This window comes from Anguilla anguilla, chromosome 3 (genome assembly GCF_013347855.1).
Source record: "Anguilla anguilla isolate fAngAng1 chromosome 3, fAngAng1.pri, whole genome shotgun sequence".
Lineage (NCBI taxonomy): Eukaryota > Metazoa > Chordata > Actinopteri > Anguilliformes > Anguillidae > Anguilla > Anguilla anguilla.
In genome coordinates this window covers 42,824,658-42,848,131 of record NC_049203.1, presented here as the reverse complement: position 1 = coordinate 42,848,131, position 23,474 = coordinate 42,824,658, and the positions used below count along the sequence as shown (strand labels likewise).

The 23,474-nt window shown below is 43.8% G+C and overlaps 1 protein-coding gene across 8 annotated transcripts in view; it reads right to left on the bottom strand.

Moving 5' to 3' along the window:
* The window catches only part of LOC118223253 (syntaxin-binding protein 5-like), a 177,751-nt gene that overhangs the window by 80,816 nt on the left and 73,461 nt on the right, over window positions 1-23,474 (bottom strand). For all 8 annotated transcript variants that reach the window (XM_035409524.1, XM_035409525.1, XM_035409522.1 and 5 more), the window contains exons 3-4: window positions 12,587-12,668; window positions 4,347-4,447 (exon numbers count right to left, since the gene is read on the bottom strand). In XM_035409524.1, the coding sequence (XP_035265415.1) occupies window positions 4,347-4,447; window positions 12,587-12,668 (183 nt within the window). The remainder of the gene's footprint in view (window positions 1-4,346; window positions 4,448-12,586; window positions 12,669-23,474) is intronic.

Here is a 23,474-nt window from a genome sequence, read left to right as displayed (position 1 = left end):
GTCATATGGGTTCTCTGAGCACTGAGTTGGGCAACAAGCCTCAAGACTGAGTTTCTAGCAACCGACTCTGAGTCTCAAGGGACCTCTGAGTACCAAGCCAGATAACTTAGTATAAAGTATATAAAGATAAAATATTGGTCTCTGAGTTCCTTGCAAGTTAAAAAAAAGAGCCTGAGGGAGAGCAGCCAAGGGGGCAAGAACTCCGAGGCACAAGAATACTGCTCAACACCAAGATCGCCAATCTGTACCAGATTCTGGGCACGTAGTCCTCTCAAAATTCCGCAACCCCTGTCTACCCCACAGCTAAAATAAATGGGAAAAAAGTTATCATACAAAACATTCATGCAAAACCAGAAGTCCTGCATTTCTATATTACATTACATTACATTACAGGCATTTAGCAGACGCTCTTATCCAGAGCGACGTACAACAAGTGCATTAGTTCAAGGTGCAGAGGTGCAAAAGAAACACACTAGAGTGAAGTAAAGATCGTAGTGCCAGAAGTGACCACATAGGTCTGGACTCCAACCCTGTATAGTAACCTGTTCAGCAAACAACAATCCTGCCAAGTACAAACTAGCACTGAAATCACATTTGCCTAATCAGAATCAGACAAAAACAAAAACAATGCTGCCAAATAAAAACTAACGTAATCGTATTAGCAAAAAGGTGTCTGTGTGGGCTATCCATGTCTGGTTGGGCCAAAGCTACCAAGTATTTGTTCTTATATACCCTTGTTTTCCAGATGGCTGCTATATGACTGTTTTCATTTACGTATTAGCCTGATTAACAAGAACAAGTATATATTAATAATTATCAAGCACTGAAGCTTCAAGCAGCCCTTCCCCATACAGCCTGTAGGTGATTTAGAGACAATGGGCCTCATTCACGAAACGTGTATAATCATATTTGATCACAAATTGCGTGTAAGAATGCTTCCAAGAACATTTCGGCATTCATCACTTTTTATTATCTGTATTTGTTCATGGCTGTTTCATAATGTTAATCACATGAACAGGATTGTGCATAAAATTTACAAACAGACAGCATTCGTCATCTCATACACCTGGGATACGCAGAAAAACAGAGGTCTACACATGTGTCGTAACCTGGCCTGGACTTAAATTTCAGGTTATTGAACTATTGACTTGGACCTGAGTCCAACACTCTTTCCAACCATCCAGCCCTGCTCATAACATCCCACAAAGAGGTGAACAGACTCTGCAGTTCCTGGCACCAGTTACATAACCTAGTGAATGTAGCAAAAGAACTAACCTGGTGCCAATGTTAGTTCTTATTCTCTTTGATAAATTAATAATCTCAAAAAAACGGGTTTTTGACATGTAAACATACAGGAAGACGGTTCTTCGGAAACTTGGGTTCCCATCCTAGTGAGGTTTCGTCAAGTTTATTCAGAACAACTGAGTTCTACAACTAATCAGAATTCTGTATGACCGTACATTCTTGTGTATAGTTACACAGTACATCGTTACCCCATGTTTCATAGAATTTGCACATTATCTATGGAATCTCACCGGGAAGTATTGTTGGACTACTTCTGCTTTCCTTCTATTTCATGACTATTAAAAGCCTCTTCTGGTGACCTACTGCAATCTGGCTTTTAAGACCCCCTTCAGCAGGCTTGTTGAGCTTTTGCTGTTGTTGTTTTTCTGAGAAACCGAGCAAGATAGCCACAGGTCCTTATTTCTGAATGCAATGGTAATCTCTGTGATATTACTCGCCATGCTAACCTTATCCCGCACACTCCACACAGTGCAACATGAGATGCAGCAGATCTAACTGGTGCAATCTCCAGCTCTGGATTACACTAATTGACCAATCAGATATCTCTCACACTGAGCTCAGAAACAATTCAATCAAAATAAATAACAGAGCCTCTAAGCCTAATGAAATGACATGGCTGCCAGAGTCTTTCACTGACCATGAGGAAAATGTGTGTTTATGAACAGGCAGTGACCCAGAGGAAATAGAGGGTTAACTACGTTTTGGTTACTCTCTTTGTTGTCACTCACAGGATGGATGCAGACCGAGGTGAAGCCACTACATTACGGGCAGGGTGGCATAGTGGTTAGCACTTGCAAGAAGGAGGTTCCGGGTTCGAATCCGGGTCCGGCCGGATCCTCTCTGCGTGGAGTTTGCATGTTCTCCCCGTGTTTGCACGGGTTTACTCCGGGTGCTCCGGTTTCCTCCCACACTCAAAGACATGCATGTTAGATGCGCTCCTGCAGTTGCCCTTGACCAAGGCATTGGCCTCAGAACTGGAGTTCCCGGGCGCTGCACCTGTGGCTGCCCACTGCTCCTAAGTAACTAGGATGGGTCAAATGCAGAGGACAAATTACCCCATGGGGTTCAAAAAAATATCTTATTATTTCTAAATATATGGTATTTCTTTTCTTATCAGGCACCCTTATCCAGAGTGATGTTCACACCATAGATTTTTAAATGCTCTCCATTCTTACAGCTGGCTTTAGCAGTTATCTCATTTCCTCCTTTGTCCTGGATTTAAAAAAACTGACTCACTTGGTGTGTGTGTGTGTGTGTGCATGTGCATTTGTGTGCGTGTGTGTGTGTGTCTTTGTGCGTGTGTGTGTTTGTGTGTGTGAATGTCCAATGCAACACAAACAAACGTATTTACAACAATAAACATGTTTAGCAGCAATCCATTTCTGTCCAATCCATTCCATTGATTGAGCATGCATCTGTGCTGTACCATCATCAAACTGATGTGATCAGGAAAGAAGCCTCCCATGCCTTCTCCCATCATGCCTTTGGAGAAACTACCCACAGCAGGGAAACCTGCACCTCCCTGAGGGGAGCTGTAAGAGGTGCTGTTCAGTCATACGCTCATTACTTTAAAACATATAACTGTTCTGTCACTGTTCAGTTTATCAATTTCATTCAAGGATATGGAAGAAGGTTGGAAGGTTATTGTTTTGAGTCTGTCTGTCTTTCAGATATAATCGAGCATCCTAAACTGGTATGAAAAAAAAGATGTATACATTGACTTAGATAAAACATATATCATTGTTCAGGTACAGACAATGATTTTCAACTTTATGGTGACACTATATGGAGTTTGTACATCTAACACTCTCTGACTGTACAGGGCAGCACATTATGAACAGACACAGGCAAAATAATTACCCATTTGACCAACAAGACCCTTCTGTCCTGAACTGATGAAAGGAAAATAAATATACTGCAATATATAACATACTAAATTTACACCACAGACCTGTGATGAGAACTGACCAATCAGGTTCGGATAGTTTCAGTGAAAGCAAACTGTGACTGCCAAGCTAATATGTTAGTGGTGATATTGTACAAAACAGCTATAAAAGATTTTCAGTTTTAATGACCATATTTGAAATTTTCCATCTCTATGTATACGCTATAAACAGTGAATTTCTGAGAAAATTAAGCTATTACTGAATTTAAGTGAAAAATTACTAAATGTAAAAAACACAGTCTTCAAAGAAGAGATTTCCTGTACAACATTATTGCATAGCACCTGCACTGTGTGGTTATATTCCATTCCTCTTAAAAGTCTAGCTCTGATGATCACCAAATTGTTCTTGACAAAAACTCACATTTTTCTAATGTGAGAAATTTCCATTCAGAGACCTTGGCTTTCAATCAAGCCCAACCTACGCAGCTCCCACAAAAAAAAAAATTCATAGCACAAGGTTATCGTTTTTTTTTTTTCTTCTTCTTTTCCACTCTTTTACCTGAACCTTGAAAAGGAAAATACTAAATCAAGTGCCAAAGAGGGTCTTCGTTCCTTTCACAAGCATGAAAGGTCTGAATAAGGAGATATGCCCTTTGGCTTAAAGTTGGTATTTCTTTAGAGCAGACATCCGACTGCAAACAAACACAACCTTTAACATAAAAAAACATCCGTAAGCGGAGAGCTGTGAACACTTGCGGGTACTGATTCAGCCTGTACCGAGCAGCTGCTTTATGCAACCTTTCTGGCCGGAGGCCTGTACTGTGTGTGTCTGTGTGTGTGTGTCTGTGCGTGTGTGTGTGTGTGTGTGTCTGTGCGTGTGTGTGTGCCTGCTCATGCATCATGTTCATGAGTCTTCTGCGTGCATGAATGAATTTGCATACCAATGCCTGACTGAATCAGAATGTGAGTGACAGACACGTGTGCACATGTCTGTGTGACAGCATAAGAGGGTTACACACAAATACTGGATTGTGTGTGTGTGTGTGTGTGTGTGTGTGTGTGTGTGTGTGTGTGTGTGCATGCGCATGTATTCATGTTTCGTAAGTACGTTAACGTATGTGTGTATGTGCATGCGCGTGAGTGTGTGTGTACTCACCGTTCTCGGTTGAATTTGAGAGAGTGCAGCACAGCTGGCCGTTTCTGTCTCAGGTTCCACAGGTGAAGTGTGTCATCTGCACAGGCCGTGACTAGCGCCCCCTGCCAGACAACAGAAGGAAGTGCAGAGACACCCAAGTAAATACGGGGAAAAAAAAAACATGTTCTTCCATACCAGCAACACAGTGTCTCTTCTATGTTTCAGGAACTAGAGCTGAGTCATGATGTGGACAAGGAAGGTCTGAAAATAAGATGTGATACAAAAATAATACGTCTGAAGGGAAAAGGTGCTGCTTGCATTTAATTCTGAGAGGGTCATATTCCTACATTCTCTCCACCACGAGAAGTCAGAAAGCACACCACCCAAACTATATATTTTTATATACAGTATACAATCTGCGTTATCCTTTCTTTTTATTAGATTTGTCATTCGATAATAAAATGTTGTAAATATGCTTTTGGATACTAAATATATGTGCTTTTTGAAACTTTTAAAAAAATGTATTCAAATCTTAAAGTGCCTGAAATAAACCCTTAAAAAGTAACAATGATGTTTCAACAGCAAACGATTCTGATGGTTGTGTAATTGTGTGGGACCTTGGTGAAAGACAGTCTTAGAAGGCAAGGTCACTGGAATACCAGAGACAGCTTTTCCCACTTCCATCAGCTTTGCGTGAGTTGATTGACTTTCTCATGAAAGAACAGCATCGTGGTCCTCCTCCAGACATCAGGACTGGTTGACTATGCCACAGTGCATACAGGCCTCACCAGCCACAACATCTAATTAAGTAACGTCATACTGATGTTTCCATTTTTTATTACCCATAAGTACCAATAATTCCAATATACTACTTTAGTACAGCCAGGTGGTATTGTAGAAAAAATAGTTAAAAACAAGTGAAAGAATATAAATGAGTTAAACCGTACTGGATTTCACAATGGTCATTAAAAATGCCACTGATTGGAAAGAAGGGGTTCCTAGTGCCTTGTCCAAATGCAAAGTGACCATCTGCTCTTCACCCACTTATGATCTGCACTAACATAAGTGGATGAATAATTCTCTCAGTCCACCTTAGATGATGTTTAATCAATGTTAGTCTTTTCAGAAATAACTACAAATGTTTTATAAGCAAGACTCCCTAGGCGAAAAAATCATCACCATCATAATCATCATCATAAAATGCGTATGTCCTATTAGAGTTCAGTTGTATTCCCTGCGCGACCCTTTTGTGTTTCTCTCTAGTGGTTGAGCATCAGCGTTAACGCCGGAGCGCGTTGTTCCGAGAGCCGTCTCCAGGGTGACTGTCACCCGCGGCGGCGGCGGCGTCTGTGTTTACAGACTGGAGCCGGCCCGGGCCTCTATTGTCTCACCTCTCAGACGCGCTGGTGAGCTCACTGAGCACGCGCCGAGCGAGGGGGAGGGGGGGGGGGGGAGGACACCGACAGGCAGAGCAAGGGAGGGAGGCAGAGGGAGAGAGAAAGATAATAAGGGACAGAGGAAACTGAAAGAAAGAGGAGGCATAGGAAGTGAAGGCGAGGGAGGGAGATGAATGAAGGGAAAAACAAGGTCCTGAACTCCATTACTGTGTAATTAGCTCTAAAAACGGTTCGGACACAATGTAGTGACACACTCTGGAGGCTGTCTAGTGGATGTTTATTACTCACCAGTGGACAGGGGTCGTATTTCCTCAGCATGGGGCTGTGGGCCAAAGACAATTCTGGCTCTGGACCTCTCACACTGGATACATGCAGCTCTGTCCTCCCCCCTCCCCCCGCACCCTTTCCTAACAACCTTCTCCACATCTCCTTCCATTAACCCCTCCCCCACTGTGTTTTTGCCGGCTTGAAAATTCATGCAGGTACTCAGACAGTGCAGGTGTATCAGATCCCCCTGCTCTGAGAACCAACATCACTAAGGGCAACTCCTAAGGTTAAATTCTTCAGTTACAAGCAAACGTAAATCTCCCCAGGGGGATGACATCATGTGACATCAGCACCATAGAGCAAGAAGCAGACCTGGAGGCCAGGGCCAGTGGCTGTCAGGGCCAGAGGCAGCATCCGCGTTCAGTCTGACACCATGCTTCCCATTCACTGCCCCTTACACTGTGACTAAACAGCTAGGCTAGGCTGCACTGCAATCCAGTGTCACCAGCTTTCGGTCTCTAAGCCAGATTGCCTGAACTGTTGCTAATTTTGAGCTGTAGGACTGAAAAAGCCAGCTGGCATTTTGGCTCTTCTCCTAAAATCATGTCAACTTAATTAAAACACACTGTTTGTGTTGTAATGGCAAGAATGGCTCATTCCTGGGTATAAATGGCAGTGCTTGTGTTTCCATAGTGATTGGTTTGTTGTTGGATGCCAGTAGGCATTTCTGGCTTTTTCCAAAAGGAACGGTGTTGTGGTTATTGGCTTATATACGGGTGGCAAAACATCACGGCTTTAGCTTCTCTGCCTGACAGATGATATCACCTTCAACAGGGGATTTTCAGACCAATCTGCCAGGCCTGTCCTGTTCTCTCATAAGGGGCCACTGGATGCAGATCTAGGGGTTTTTTTTTTTTTTTTTTCGTTTTGTTTTGTTTTTTATACGTCAGAACCGGCTGAATTATCCGGTATTTCGCACCAGCGACTGGGGTGAGACAGCCAACTGGCATTTTTTCTTCTCGCCTAAAATTGTACAAAATTTTTGAAAGATGGACTCGTTCCTGGGCTGAAATTGTGAAAAATGTGTTTCCTTTGTGATTAGTTAGCGGTTGGCAGCCGGGTGCCATTTTGGACTTTTCCAGAATGAACGGTTTTGCCTGTGCTGGCCTTTATATTGTGTCCGTGCAGTGGCTGTGGCTGGCTCCTTTGGCAGACAGAAAATGTCACTTTGCGCTCGGATTTTCAAAGGAGTCTAAAACCTTGAAGAGGCCCGGAGCCCAGGAGAGGGAAGGAGAAGGCTGCGTGGATGAAAGCTACACTCGGCTTCGCTAACCGAAGCTGCCAACGTTGCCTCTTCCTGCCAAAAAATCGTCAGACGTCCCACTGAATTGTGGGGCTGGGCACAAGCCGGCAATGTCGGCCTTTTCAGCTTTTTTCAAATATAAAATCACGTCAACTCATTAAAAAAAGCAGAAGCCCTGCAGGGTGCAGAGACAGTCGGTGTGTCTTCAGTCGTGCGCTACAAGTGGGAACTGTGTTTATTTTGCTCAGTAAGAAATAAGATGCTCTAAGTGACTGTGGCAGCTTGCATTCCACTTCGGACGACATTTTATTGATTGGTGACTCCGTTGTCTGGAATGAGAGATAAGGGCCTGTTAACAGGGTAAGGGTGCATACTAAATGCTTGCCGGGTGCAAGGGTGCTTGATGTAGCCAGTATTGCAAAAAAAAGGTTTTAAAAGAATATGGTGAGGTGGAAATTGCGATTGCATGTCGCTGATGACATAAATCAGAAATACAGAAAAGGCATTTCATTTCCTCATGTGGTCCACATAAAAGCCTTACAAGAAGGTAATTATACTGGGCCCCCTTCCAATATGTAAGAGAGGCCACAAAGCTTTGTGGTTATTAGTTTTACTGAAAATTGGATTTTAAAATGTGTTAAACTCCCTTGATTTTAATCAGCATATTACCGATCAAACAGACAGTGAAGACCATACCTGGTCATTTCTAGAGGGCTAACCATCACTGTTTCCTTAGTTATCGATCTTGTTTTGACAGACCATTTCTTTGAGGCTTTGTTGTCAATGGAAACGAACAGTTGAAGGTATTATTAAGAAGCACTGTTTGAACTGCGGCAACCGATTAGCTGAACTTGTGCCAATTAATCCACCAGCTTCTGGTGAGTTAGTATAGTTTCAGTAGCAATTTTGGTGTTACGCAGAAAATTGTCGCCCCAAACAAAATAAAAATATAACCTTCGAAGCGTGAGACATCCAGGAAAAATGGGGACATTATCCAACTAAAGGGAAACCATCGTAAAGCAGAAGGTACGAGTCTTTACAGAACAGCCTGCAAGTCATGAGCCAGACGGGCGCATTTCTTCACGATTGTTGCCGACAATAAAATAATCATAAAGTGTTTTTTCAACAATTCATCTCTCGAAGAATACGAAGTTGACTGCTGATTTTAAGTGAGTGAGCTCGTTTATTCATCCGATTGTGAGGGGTCTGCTATGCATTCTCCAGAAAATATAAGCACCATTAGATACAACTTAGTGGGTGCAACTTGAGAAGAAAGTTCTAGAACACAATGCTCAGTCATAACTCTCTATATACTCACTTGACTCCATCAACACAAGATTTTTAAAAATTTGTTTTGTTAGACAGTGTCTTAGCCAATGTGAACTCTTCTCCAGTGAATGGAAACTTTCCAACTGCACTGTTTATAAGACACCAGTCAGGCTTTTTCCCAACAGACAATGGAATTGTGGGATACATGTTTTAATTGTCCCATGCATCGCCACGGTTTCGGCTTCCCTTTTTTGGCTGACTGATCATATCGCTTGGGGCATTTGGAATCAACATGGCAACCCTTCAGTGCAGAAGCAGAGAGAAGTAACCACTGGGCATACATCATGTGCAAGCTGCCAGACAGCTGTCACAGATCCGGTAGGAGAGAAACCAAAACCAGGCCTTTAACAGTAACAATGCGCCCTCCCACAGCTGCACCGCTCAACGCACCAGGATCCCATCCAAACGAACATTTCTCCCCTTGAATTTTCCCAGGTTCCTTTGCGTTCTGTATATTTGTGGCCTTTTTTCCTGCTGTTGAAAAGCAGCCCTCAGGCTTGTGACCGCGCACGGTCTGCGGTCGTGTCCTCTCTCTCTCTGTCCACACGTCCTGTCAGCTTCCATTAGAGCAGGGGCGGCCAAGCCCGGTCCTGCTGATCCAAGGGGATCAGCACTTAGCTGAATGCTTGGCAGAGTTACGGATCCTTTTCTAGAAAAATGTCACACGTTCTTTGGTGTCAAAAATCAAACCGCAAAAATCAAACCGAAGCGTGACATATTACGTCTGAGCCTGTGGGCTTCGGCTGCCTGTCTCTCTTGTTTGTTTTTATGTTTTTTTATCGCTGCTGAGTTGATGGCTTGTGTGCATTCCCTGATCTGTATAGTATCCTAATGGGTCCCGTCCCAGTTAGATGAGCCTGCTCTGCAAGCCCATCCGCATGGCATGAAGATCGGTAAGCCCCTGCAGCTTCTGCGCAATCTCTGAAATTTCTCTCCGCAGCGTAAAGACGGCTGGACCTCTGGACCTGTTACGAGTACAAGCTTGGCTTCCAGCACTATGGTTTACATACACTCTCCTTGCCTCTATGCATAAAATTATTCGGAAACCGAACGCGTGGTGAAGTTTTGGCCGGGGATTTATTCTCTTTCATAACGCCAACCGACCTCGGGAGGAGAGCCTCTCTGGGAAATGTAGTCCGTTCCAAGCGAGCGTAGAAGCGCTGGAGAAGAATCAACCGAGGAGCATGGGCCCGTACGGATCGGCGCCGTAAAGCTGCGCCGCTGCGCACCGCCGGGCCCGTACCGCGGCCAAGGATGAACGCCCGCGGGGCCCCCGGGCCGGGAAAGCCACCGGCTTCACCGCCTCCCAATAAAAGTTAACGGCCAAATTTTCATTACGCGGCCACGCGCCGCTACGCCGCAGCCCGTAAACCAACCGGGCGCGGCGAGGAGAGAGGAGGCGGGGACGCGGCGGCGGTCACACTCGCTCGCCGCTCACAAACCCGCCGGGTCACTCGGCGCCGTCCGCAACTCTGCTTTTTTTTTTACATTAATACGTCTCAAAGGAACTTACCGGAAGTTTCGCAATGCTAAGTGCGTTGAAATTATTTTAGACTAACTGCACCTCTTTTTCTGAGTAAAACGTGCGTGCCTGGATGTGTGTAAGTGTCTGTGTGTATGTGCATGAGCATATATATGCATATGTGCTGTATACACAAGCAGACGTCTATAATGCACACATGTTGTTGTGTGGTTTGCGACCGTGTTTGTAGGACTGTGCATGTGCATATGTGTGCATGTGTGAGTGTGTCCGTGCGCATGTGCTTGCACCCGTCACCCCTGTCCTGCACCTGCTCAAACTGAGCGTGCATTGCCAGGGAGATTGCCTGCCCCGGTGGCAGCATGGCTGAACTGCCCCTGCTCCACAGGCTAACGGCCCAGAGGCCCCCGCGCACCGCTATCCTGAAGCACAGGGAGACGCAGCGGACAACGGAGGCGCGTGTGCGCCTTTCGTTGCGGCCGGCTGTTGTACCGCGCGTGAGCCGCTCGCAAACTGGTTCTGACCCAATCAAAATGGACGCCGTTAGAGGACCCCGCAGCAGACCTCTGCAGCCCTGCAAGCCCTGCCAAACCGCGCAGATTACGGTCGGCTTCCGGACTGGAGGAAAAAAAAAAAAGCGGCAAAGGTGTGATTCACACCCTTTTGGTCAAAATTGAAAAACAGTTAAGGCTAGAATTTAGTCAAACGGAAGCCTCTGCATCCAGAAAATTTGAACTCTTTCACATACTCTCTCTTTCCATCTCTGTCTGTCTCTCTCCCTCTCTCACACACACACACACACACACACACACACACGCACACACAAAGGCACACACACGCACAAGCAGCCAGGTATTGATTTTTTGCGCCGCGAGCGCGTCACCCTCTCGCCGTTACCATGGAATTCTGAGAGAGCCGTGCCCCTCCTGCGCCTTTCCCCTCGGCCGCCGTCGTCACACCTCTCTGTTTCTCCCCGCGGGGAGGCCGATCGCGCGGTCGCTAACCGCGCGCTGCAATTAGCGGCCCCTTTAATTAGCCCCTTCCTTCCTGTCAGGGTTATTAGGGGAGCGTCGGCCCTGGTGTCTGAGTCGGGGGGGGGGGGGGTGGGTTTGTGGGGGCCCGCGGGGCTGCAGCTGCTCTCGTCCAGCCAGACGCGCGACAGTGATTGATGGCGTCGGGCGGCTGATTACAGAGTCTGAGCGGGGGGGCCCGGACGCGCTGTTCTGGCGACCCTCGGAGCTCCTTCCCAGCCCTCACAGCTTCCTCTGGGCTCCACAAACTTTTCCTATTGGCCAGACCTTCCTATTGACGTCATCGGCTACGTAGCTCCTTCATGAGCACTGCGCAGAACCGTCCTAAGCACCACATATACATTCAATAATATTTATTTAAATGACCGTAAATAGACATCTGGTGTATGTCCTTTGGTATGTTCTGGCAATGGCACTTTGTTGGTGACTGCAAAGACACAATGTATCTATTTTCAGGTACTGGCAATGGCATTTATAAATGATTATGTAGTGCGTATGAAGGTACTATATACTGCGTACATAGATGCTATGTTTCCACATTTTTTTGCTTTATTTTGTTTGGATTTTTCTCATTTCACCAGTATAATTCAGAAAAATGAAAGTTCATGCCAGACTAATCAATTTTTGCATTCAGAGAAGGTATGCCTACAGCCATTCAAGAGGCAGGGCGGTATTGTGTACAGGAGTTTCATTTTAATAAGGTTTAATTCCTTATCAGGGAAGTGCACCTGTTTGCTTGAGAAAGGTACCTACAGCAATGCATTTCGGTTGCTTTATCTTTATAAAGACCTTGGGGATTTGATTAGAACACACGCAATCTGTAAAGTAATCTTATCTAAATAAGTGCTGAAGACAGCAAACTCTGTTTTCTTTGTTTTCAAACATAATCATGGAACTATTGTACAATTTGGAACAGGTGTTTTTCTGCAGGAAAGCTCAGCTGTAATGTCCACAGCTCACGGCTTCAGCATGAATATGGAGATATTCCACATAGCTTCCATCCAGACGCCTCTCAGGCCTAGAGGACAAACCGCACATTTCGGGAAATGTTTCCACTGCCTGTGGTGTGCAGGTCCATTGTATGTGCATGGCACTACAATGATTCTGCCCCAAGTGCCAAGTCCTTCATTGGCACATTCGTAATTAGTGGTAGAGCAGCAGTTTCCTGGCATGGGAGGAAAAGTCAGGACAGAATCCTTCCCATCCCTCCCCACCCCATTTTCAAAATAAAAGTCCTTCCCAGTTCAGCAGAACAAACTGCTGCAAAAGCTCATGTATCTACTCTTACTCTGAATGCAGATGAGGGAGGTTGAGGTGAGAATGAGAACAGCATTTCATAAGAGAGTTGATATTTAACAGTAGAACTTTTGAGTGCACAAAGTTGGAGTCCTTGAGATCAAAGGCACATCCTGCGTACCACAGAATGCTCGTAAAGCCAGGGGGGTCAGACTCACCTCGTTAATGAGGAACTGCAGCTGCAGGACGGCCGCTCCGCTGTCATGCTGGCAGTAGCAGTCCACGCCAGGGCGTCCCAGTCTGATGACATCATCAGGTCAAGGAAGTTGACTGACACAAGCTTAGAATCAGGGACCAGTTAAAAGACAAGTACTTCATTAGGTACTTCATCTCTCTGTCCATCTCAGGTGATGCTTGAGGAATGTTGCCACAGAAACAGAACTGAAAAAGAGCTTCATTATATAATAATAATGATAATAACAACAACAACAAAAAAAACAACAATAATAATACTAATAGTTATAATCATAATCATAATAATGAATGAAGAAAAAGAAGAAACTTCTAGTCTACCAGTTCTACCTGCATCAAGCTTAGTTCTGTCTCTTGGTTGTCCTGTCAGTTTTTAAATGATGTGGATAACCTTCCATCCATTGTAACCACTCAACAAAGTCACACCCTTCCAAACATTAAATGAGTCGTGTAATTGGAGAATTGAGTATGAGATCTGAAATAGGACCTCCAGGCGAGGGGAAAGCAATCCAGAAGTCAGGACAGTAATCTGCATGCTAGCCAAGCGGCTGCTTTTTTCAAGCCAGAGGAGTTTCTTTTCTGATCACTCTCTCACATGAATAACCACATGGAGTTGCTCTTATATTTGCTGAGGGGCTCACGTGTCAGTAAGTGTCAGTAACATTGAGATTTGCATACACGTTTAATAAAAGTATATTCATCAGCTATGTGTTGCAATAAAAATATGTTTCTACATTTAAAACAAACTTTATATCTTTCAATCATAAACAGGCAGCTACACAATATATAGCACATCTCCCATTCAAAAAACACCCTACCTAACCCTCCCCCCCCCTCCCCACTTTTACAAGTCTAACAAGTACACCACCCCAAAAAACACACAACAAACCAGACAACATAAAAAAAAAACACTGAAACGCATGTCCCTAAATGTGTGTTACCCCAAAACAAATGTTCCCAAATTACTAGCATCGCACAACCAAAACACACACAAAGAGCCTGACACTGTGTCTGAGAGATAACTCCATAAACCCCCAGGCTCAATCGTTAATTCATGCATCCCAATAAAACGTTGCTCAGACATACACAGAGCATGTCTTTTGCATTCAAAGCTATGCAAGGCCTGGAGAGACGGTCTAGTTAAGTGTACTGTGCGAGTTCCTTTCACATCGTAGTAGGCCGACAGCACCACACTGCACAAGGACCACATTGCTGGAGCCCGCCAAACCCGCACATGCACAGACGTCCAACCCGCTCACCCTCTCCCTCGGCAGCCAATGTTGTCATAGAGACGCAAGAGAAAGACCAGCATGCACTTGTGTATGAGAACTGGCCATCCAGAGAGATGAAGAAAGGATCCTAATGGTGTTCCCGGCTGAGGCTAATCAGCGAAGCTAATGGCAAACAAAGGCAAAGACTCTTGTCATTGACAACAACATGAGGAGGGAAGGAAAGTGCATTGCTGGCAGTCACATGGCAATAATGCATATTCATTTACTTACTCTTTATTTTCTTTATTTATTTATTTTTTAAATAAAAGCTGTGGAGCCAGTACATTCTGGCAATGCTGTTACTGTGAATACTACTGGTTAGATAAATGTATACAATATTGAACACAGAAAGGCTAGGGGAATATATCGGGGAAAGGGAGATGAAAATAAAAAACCTTCATGGCGAATTCATACTGTGAAAACTAGCCAAGGAGCTGGGATGGGATCTCAAGGTTATATTTTCAGTCAGTTGAAATCTTCAGCCTGGCAAACACATTTGTTTGAGCTCAGCTTCCCATCTCCTCAGCCTGGCAATGCCTAATCATTTGACACCGGAACATTCTCTCTATATGGGGTAAGGGTTCCAACTTCAAATATTTGAACAGTCAAGATGATTTTGCTCAAACTTTTTCAGGTCAGAATAATTCATAATAAGGATGTATTATAGATTTACAGAAAGGCTGTCCTATATGAATATTATATATTATATCTGACAGCTGATAATATATAGCAGCAAAGTCAAAAGTAATGAATATGAATAAAGTGATATTAAGTGGTTTCTACAGTATATTCGCCTGGGTAAAACTTCTCTGCTTTTCTTTCCTCTCTCTACTTCTACCCATGTCTTCTATCTCACTTTCCCATGAACAATCATTTTCATAACAATAATAATAGTAATGCAGATATGCTTCAGGCTCCAGGCTGCTTCCTTGTCCGGTCGCCATGGCAGCCATGAAATGACCAGCGGCACAGAGGCAAGTGTGGCCACCGTGACCGCGGGTGACCACATAAGAGGCGGCCATTTTGATCCCCATCGCTTGCAAAACAAACTCAAAAAAAATGAGACCGGAAAATAAGGGGGAAACATTCTCTATACTGGGTCTGCTGAAAGTACAGTAAACCTTCTAGAAGTGTCAAGCTGTTCTGGTCATGTGAGCAAGAGAGCCAGAGGTAGCTGCTCTGCTAATGTTGGTCCCTTACTAATGCTGCAGCAGACTGTACCTCAGGTCTGATAAGCAAAACCTGGGATGAGTGCGAAGCAGCCTTATCTGTGCATGGCTGTAGCCAAGGCTCCCACTGTCCAGGGTGTGGCATGTGCCAGTGAGGCCACTGTCCATGGTCCTGATATAGCAAAATCATTGCCCATGTACCAGAAGCTTCTAAGCAAGTCTACCACTGGGTAAAGCTACCAAGTCCAAACAAAATAGTCCCAGAAAGTTGCCAGAGTACGGGACAGCCCTCTGATCTGATCTGCCAAGCCCCCCCGATCCCACGGCCTGTCCGACCTCCAAACATCCCCCGATCCTGAATATTTCAACACAAAACACATAAATGTATAACAGAATTGATCAATGTTAAGACTTGAAATAGTAATAAGATGTCTGACGTCACCTTGATCCACGGCCCGCACGCATCGCACTGTTCTCCATCTCGGGTGAACAGAGGCCTCGAGCTTCAGTGGCTCTGTTCTGGCTGAGCAGGCTGGGAGAACAGGTGTACGAGCTGATAGGCCGGTCTCAAAAGACACACTCCAACGATCACTCATACATTCCCCCACTCACACAGACACACTATCCACTCCTCTGTGCTCTCTCTCTGCCTTTCTTTCGCTCTCCATCGGTGTACTTTTTCCCCTACTACGGGTCCGCTCTCCCCCCTCCTTCTCCTGTATGTTTTCGCTTGAAGAATAGTCTCTCTCTATTCTCGATTCTGTTGCTCAATACAAGCAATAGTATTTTGTGGTTAACAGCAAGTTGGTGCAACAGGGAGTTTATCGAACGTAGTGAAGCTGTCAATCGGCAAATGGACACACGCACAAACAATCTATCTGTGTGATTTGTCTACTTTCAAGGTGGACAATTAAAAACTGTGGCTGGTCGTCAGATTATATAAATAAATATATTCATATGTAAATGAAAAATGTACCTAATTTTTGACAGAATGTCTTTTATTCTGAGACTCAAACCAAATTCATGGATCCTTGCTAAAACTACCACCTGCCGGCATCATTATGAACTTCATTTGGACAGGATGACTTCTTTTTATTAATATTCTTTTCATCTTAAACTTTTTTCATTAGATGTTATTCTTGTTTGAGTTAATAGGCTACCTGGGGTCTCTCACTGAGCGGAGCAAACAATGGTTAATAGTGGCACAAATACAGAGCTGTCTTTACTTTTCTCTTTACTGTCATCCTGGAAAAAAACACACATAAAAAAAGATGACTAATCCCTTCTGGCCTCAGGAGCACACTGTTGGCAGGAGGAAAGCGCTGCTTAGGCTGAATGACTCACGGAGGTGAAGCTCTCTCGCGCGCGGTTGCCCCTGCGTTCAGCTGCTTTACCACACACAAGCACGCCCGCCGAGACTGAAGAGCGGGACTCGAGAGGGGGTTTTTTTTTTTTTTTTTCTTCTACAAGAGCCGAGGACGAATGGAAGCCCTTTTTCCTGGCGAAACGGAAGGGGAAGGAGAGCACGGGCCCGGGGCGAAACAGCGCCGCGTGACTCGGGCCTCCCGCGCGATGAAACGCGGCGCCTCCGAGCGCCGAAGCGCGTTCTGAGAGACGGCGGGGAAATGGCGATGCTCTGTGCGACACACGCAGACGAGAGATAACTCCAAACGCGCGGAGAGAGGAAAAAAACGGCCGGGTAACGTTCGGTCGAGCCCGGCCCGCCATGTTGTGATTATGCTCGCGCGCTCAATGTCAATCCCGTGATGACTCATTGAGTGGCCGTGGTAACAGCCCTGGGGAGCTGGCACTCCAAAATCCTGAATGACCAATAGAGATATGGCAACACATCCTCTTCTTAGTGAGATCTGTCAAAAAAAATGTCTAAAAATAATTAACTAAAAAGAGGAAAAGTTCTGGGAATGGTAACCAATGGTGGTGGAACTGTAGGCCAAAATATTTATAAACAGTTTTTTCCTTCAGTCATTTTTTTTTTTTTCTTGCACTTAGATTTAAGTTTTGCCTGTGAATAAAGAGAATATTTGCTTGGAACTCCTCCTTAACTCAAAACATTTGGACTTTTCATTTGCGATGCAAATCATTTTTCTCTCAATCCTACATTTTTGCTTACCATTAACAGCCTAGTCTACCTCCACAAGCAGGCCCATTTCCTGCCTACTTCAATGGTCCTCCTGGCCATTGTTTTTTACACCAGGCCAAAAAAGTAGGGTTTCCTGCACACAAAAAAAACACCTCCCTGCTGTGCGCTCAAATTGAAAGGTGCTTTTCCCATCAACAAAACTGCAGATTTAATTCTCTGCTTTTCTCTGACCCCATTTCTCCATATCTACTGTACGGAAGAATGACGCACCAAGGCCAGATTTACAGATGAACTCTTTCCTCCCCCCGTTGTACGAGAGGAAGTGCCTCATTATCATTGTCTGAATTTCTCTAACAGGACTCCTACGCCACCCTACTGTAGATGTACTCTTTCTGTATATTGCACCCCACTTATAATCAATTTATTACTTAGTTAAAGAAGAAACTGAGAGTTGCAGACACATACAAGGAACTTTATCACTTGTTTCAAAGCAGAATAGGAGATATTTCTCTCTCTTCTTTTATTTCCCTCCCAAAACACTTTTCTTATTCTTCCTTTGCTGTATTGCATTGTCCTACCTTGTCTACTAGCAGAACAGCAGTTCACTATCGAACACAGCTAGCGGGCCCGATTTTCACAGCCGAGGCACAATCGCTCAAGCTCTAGCAGTAACTCAAGGCGGAGCTGAATGGAGCCACGTCCACCTTCATTTCGGCAATTTCAGTCGAGAGACTGTAGCACCCCTAGAGTCAGATCACCCTCTTTCCTGTTACTACAGCTGCATCTGGGCCATAACAAGCAGCGGCCCCATCACGTCTGGCATACTTGGAGATGCTGGGAGATGCAGTCTCTCCACAGTCTCTTTTCGACACTTCAAAAAAGCCTCCTCAGGCAGGTTTTGTGGCCAAGATAGCTTGCAAACTACAAAAGGAAAATGTGGCATGGCTTTGTGTGTTTTTTCATAGCTAGACATAAGCCTGAATTGACCCATTGGTTTATTGTTCACAATTTATTTATTTTTTCTTCATAATTTGTAGTAGGTGTGCTAAAATGTGTTTATAGACTGTGCTACTTTTTGAGTTTATCAGATTATTTAAACAATACAATGCCTACTCTCCACTTCAATTACATTTCATTGCTGAACTTCAGATTTTCCATAACCAACAGATCCATCCCAGTCGATCAAAACTGTAAGAAACCCGAAGCAGCGTATACGAGCATGCCTTAGCAATATGTGAAAACCTGAGCATTAAACCAAAAAGAATCACTTTCCATTCACAAAAAATTTAAATGCTATAAAAAATAAATTTTAGCACTATTAAAATTTAATTTGGAAAAAAGTGAAATTGTAGCAAATGCAGTGGAATACAAGGTTAACTTTAAAAAGCCATAACAACTTTATATTCAAAGGATGAATAATATGATCACTCTATATTGCTGTTTAAACAGTGCAGTTTAGCCTATTACGTTTGCCCATCCTGCATGGCTACACAGTAAGCGTGCTCCAATGTATGCCAGTGAAAAACCTAAATAAATAATTATCAAGGTGCTTATAAACATAAAAAAGGAGTACAGGAAACATGATTTGACTGTTGCAAATCTTTCCAAAGAATTTCCTGCAACAGTCAAAAGAAATGTACTCTACTCTGTCATATGTAATTACATTACAATCATTTATTTGTGTTTTTCTTTTTGTGTTGCACGCGTTTGAGGGTGTCACTGTGTGATCCTGTTCGGTAACCAACCTTGAGACCGGGGGCTGCTAATAAAGTTAGCACTGCTTTGTTCGGAAAACAGATGCCGAAAGCAGTTCTAATGAAATTAGCAGTACCTGATTACATCTGGTTTTATTATTGGACAATTCAAACTAACGTTCAGGGCTATACAATTGAAGCCGCCTTTTCATAATTAAAGCAACAGTAATGCAAGTAAAATACCCAATGAAAGCATTAGAATTCCTTAAATTGGCATAAATTAAAGTAAAAACAGAGAAAAATAAAAACTTTCCAAAAAGTTTCAGCTGCACATATTTACAAAGGTATATTTTATACAATATGTAGAGATGGCTTCTCTCTCTCAAGATCCATTAAACATCCAGACAGTGTGGTCAACTGGCTGCCCCATATGTTCAAAGTACCATTTGCTGCCAAAATTGAAATTAAAAGGTGGTCCGAGTGGATTAAAACCACAAACGAACTAGGCCTATGAGAAACCAAACCTGCACAGTGCAGTACAATTCATTTACTGACACACCAACTATTGTGAAACCAGCCCATGCTGACATAAACGGACTAACTGCAGATTACCAAACCTACCAAACCTACATACCAAATTATGAAAACGAAACAACGAAATTAGCACTTCACTTGTGCCTGGGAGTGTTTGCACAACTGCGATCAAAAGGGGGCAGCCCACCCTAACCTGTAAATATAGGTCTGTAGTTACTAGTGCTTGCATTTGAAAATGCATTAATGTACGTGTAAGCACATAAATATGAATGCTTTGAAGAACGTTTCCAGTGTTAATTCAACTCGCCCGGCGGGGGGCAGTATGCAGTATAGGGCTTGTGGATTAGCCCCGGTCACCAGAGGGTGTTGAGTTAGAATCTCGGGCAAGATACTGCAGCAGTACCCCTGGGTAAAGTACTTAACCTGACACGCTTCAGAATCCAGCTGAATGGATGGCCAGGACCGCGGGCGTCTGCCGAGCATACAAATAAGCAGGAGTAATTACCATGTTTCTGAGGCGTGCCGAAAAAGCAGCGCCGACGGTAGCGACATCACGGAGGCAGGCGCTGGGGGGAATTCATTCATTCTGCACGCCTGTTTACAGAGCGAGGAAACGTCCAGCTTTCTTTTTTCTCGTTTATATATTTCCACGCGTTTAATCGCTAGCGAGTCCCAGTCCTTTCGCAAGCAAAAAAAAAAAACAAAAAAAAAAACACCAGGCAGCCGGCGAAATGAAGCGATCTAAATTAACATTCCGGGACTGTCACATATCAGTCGAGAGAGGGGTGGGGGAATGAGGGGGGGTTTAGAGGCCAGAGGGAGACCACATTGAGCACAAGCAGGCAGCTTGTGTAATTCATGCCCCCCCCCCCCCCCCCCCCTCTTGCATACCAAGTACAAATGAAATGGGCCGTTCTCTTTCATTTCCCTGACAGGATGGCGCAGCAACATGCAAAGAGCGCAAGGGTGCAAGATTCAATATACAAACGTCCCCGCGCAAAGCTGCACTGTTCTGCAGGCGTACTGACTGCAGCAAGGGGGAGGTGGGGCATTACATTTAAACTCTGATAAATACTTCAATGAACAAGCAACCAAACAAAAATAAATACATTATTTTTATTTTTTTAAAACTCGATAACATCTACAAAAGACAATTCCGCGAATAAGCAATGAAAATGCAGTTGTTCGTTCCTGGACGAAGTAAACGTTCAAAACGTGCGACAATGGCACAGCACATTTGAATATACGTAGCTGTCACTTAAACGTTATGCAAATATAACGACCAAATATTTTCAAAATGCAATAGCCTATTCAAAACGATATTGCATAATGTGATACGTCAAATGAAGCATGTTTGTGTGAAAATATTAATAAATACAGGGCAAGTGAAATAAAATGTAATTGTGTATTCAACAGGTGAGTTTGTATATTTTAGGCATACAACTAGTGTCACCATCTGGCAGGCAGTTATATATTGCACTGCTAAATTTATACAGAACATTTTCTATCTCTGGAGGACGTGTAGTCTCTCACTAGGTTGAGAGACAGTGTCATCGCTAGCACTTTCTCACAGCTCTTAATGAGAGCAGGTTTTGTGCGTGCGTGTGTGTTCGTGTGTGTGCGCGCGTGTGTGTGGTACTGGCATCACAGGATTAATTGTCTATGGTGCGTGACTGTCTGTTAATTTTCCTTCACCTTAATTACCTTTATAAATATACTCAGGGGTGCCAGTCTGACTGTCTCCTGGGTAGAAGGCCAATGGTAGGCGGAGTGTGATCGCTTAAATGACGCATGTCTTGCGTTACACCACCACCTTTCATTCAAAACCCGTCTTTGAGAAAGCCTGGGTTAACCCGGGACATGTCAGCTCCGCTGTTGCGGAAAACTGCGGGCGTCAAATGAAACCTCTAGTGTCTATAAGGGGGGCATCTTCCTGGCTGTCGCTGACATCAGTGGGACTATAGAAAGGAACTGGGGCTGCTCTGCGTGGGCTATCGTTGTGAGTCAGAGGGAAAAGCGGTCATTTTCATTTGCTTGTTTACTCAGTGCGTATGACTTGGATTGCTTTAATATAATAAGACAACACAGGATGGACAAACATTTCTAAGAAAAAAAAAAAGAACATCATATCACTGCTGTCCAAATAAACAATTAAGCCTACCATTTTGTGACTTATCTTTGCAACCGCTAGCACTATAATGGCATATTCACACAAGTAACAGGCGAAGTACATTTCACAGTGTTTAGAGTTTATATGAATCCAAGAGGGATCAAATGCACTCTCTCAGAATAAAATGTATCTCATCAGTGTCGATTTAACACTAAACTTTATACTGTGTGTTGAGTGGCTAGTAAACAGTGGACAGTATTTTTTCTTGTGGTGGAAAGTAGTGAGACTTAAAGAAAATAGACAGGTACCTTGAGTGAATTGCATATTGCTTTATAGCAGATTGCAGTCATTGCCAGGCTGCTAGCATGCCAGCTGCATGTAATTAGTTACATATAGCTAGTTCACTGTCGCTTTTACAGTGCCCAGACTTTTCTCCGAAATTTCGGAAAACTGCTTTTAAATATGCTTCGTGGTGCGTGAATTTGCTTGAGAAATAAGCTCATCTTCTAGACTTCATCCCTCAAGCGTTCTCTATAAACCCCAGCGACTGAGATAGGCTCTTGCTATAACAATTAAAGTGCTGTTAAACTGTAAAATCGTTAAGATTAAGACTGTTTTATGGTTGTTGTTTTAGCAATGTCCTGCGCTACTCCGTGACGTGTGACCGTTTACACGCAGTGCTCTCTTCACCTGGTCTCCCTCAAAAAATATATTTCTGCCTCAGCGGGATTCATCTGGATTAATACAATTATAGCATCGCCGACGTTTGCCAGAAAGGATGTTTTTGCGCACTAATCCGATTAATGCTGAAATTTCTGTCTGTATCACCGTGATGCTAAAAGCATTCTGATTCAAAAGGAGATCGTGAATATTTCCGTGCGAGTTGGTGCAATAACACGGAGAAGCCAAAAGGTCCAGGAGAAACAGAGCTTGCATTACAATTCTGGGTCTCTGCCGTCTCTCTCTAAAAAAAGAGAGAATGATTCGCACCCCTCTTCCTCAATGGCATACTGGAATGAAAAACAGCCGGTGTAGGTCACTGCATAGCGAGAGAGAAGTTACACGCTAAAGCCAGTCAGACCTTACAGCTGTCACGAGCCACAGGGCAGATATGCAGGTAAGACTCTCCTCTGACTTCCTGTGGCTCGGAGCCCCTGGGAGAGTGTATCTGTCAGCTTCTGTGGCTCTTTACACAAATCCCACCGTTTCAATGCCATCACCACATTTTTTTTATCTCATAATATTTTAAAATATTATTTTTAGATTAGTATTCCTGTCCTGAGAAGTCCCTGCTAAATGTTTAAGCATATGCCATGCAAAACACCACTATGATAAAGAAAATGTAGAACTTTAACTTGGAATGTTATGGTATTTTAGTGATGTAGGGATGTTCCACACTTTGCAGGGGGTGAATTAAAGCTTGCTTTCTCAGCATTCTTTGCAGGTGAAATGCTTAGATGAGATAAAGTGCTTACCAAAAAAAGTGAGAGAGAAATGCGAGTCATTGAGAGAGCTTAGAATCATAGTTACTTGTGTTACATGTCATACTTTACATGTTATTATATGCATTGCTCACAATGAGAGATGCTTGTTCTCAGTCAACATTCCAACCAGCTAAAGAGACCATGGTACCCTTTTGTCTTTGTGAGAAGCATAAGAGCAAACTGGCCTGCCCCAGACTGGCTCATTAGGAACAAGAGTTTGTGAATTATAGGACCGGTCTAGGCTCCATGAGTAAACACGATGAGATGAGCCCTTCCTTAAATAACATTCATTATAATCGTTCTGATAAACTGGCTCCAAACCCATCAAAAGCTTGAACAAAAATCCTGTCCTAATTTTCCTGAAAATTAATAATGCTGTTTGAGAGTATAGAGGAGGAAGCAAGCAAGCGCATAACACGCTCTCCGGCGAATAGGGGGGGAAAAATCGTGGGCTTATTCCCGAAATAGATGTAAACATTGCTAAAGGCGAG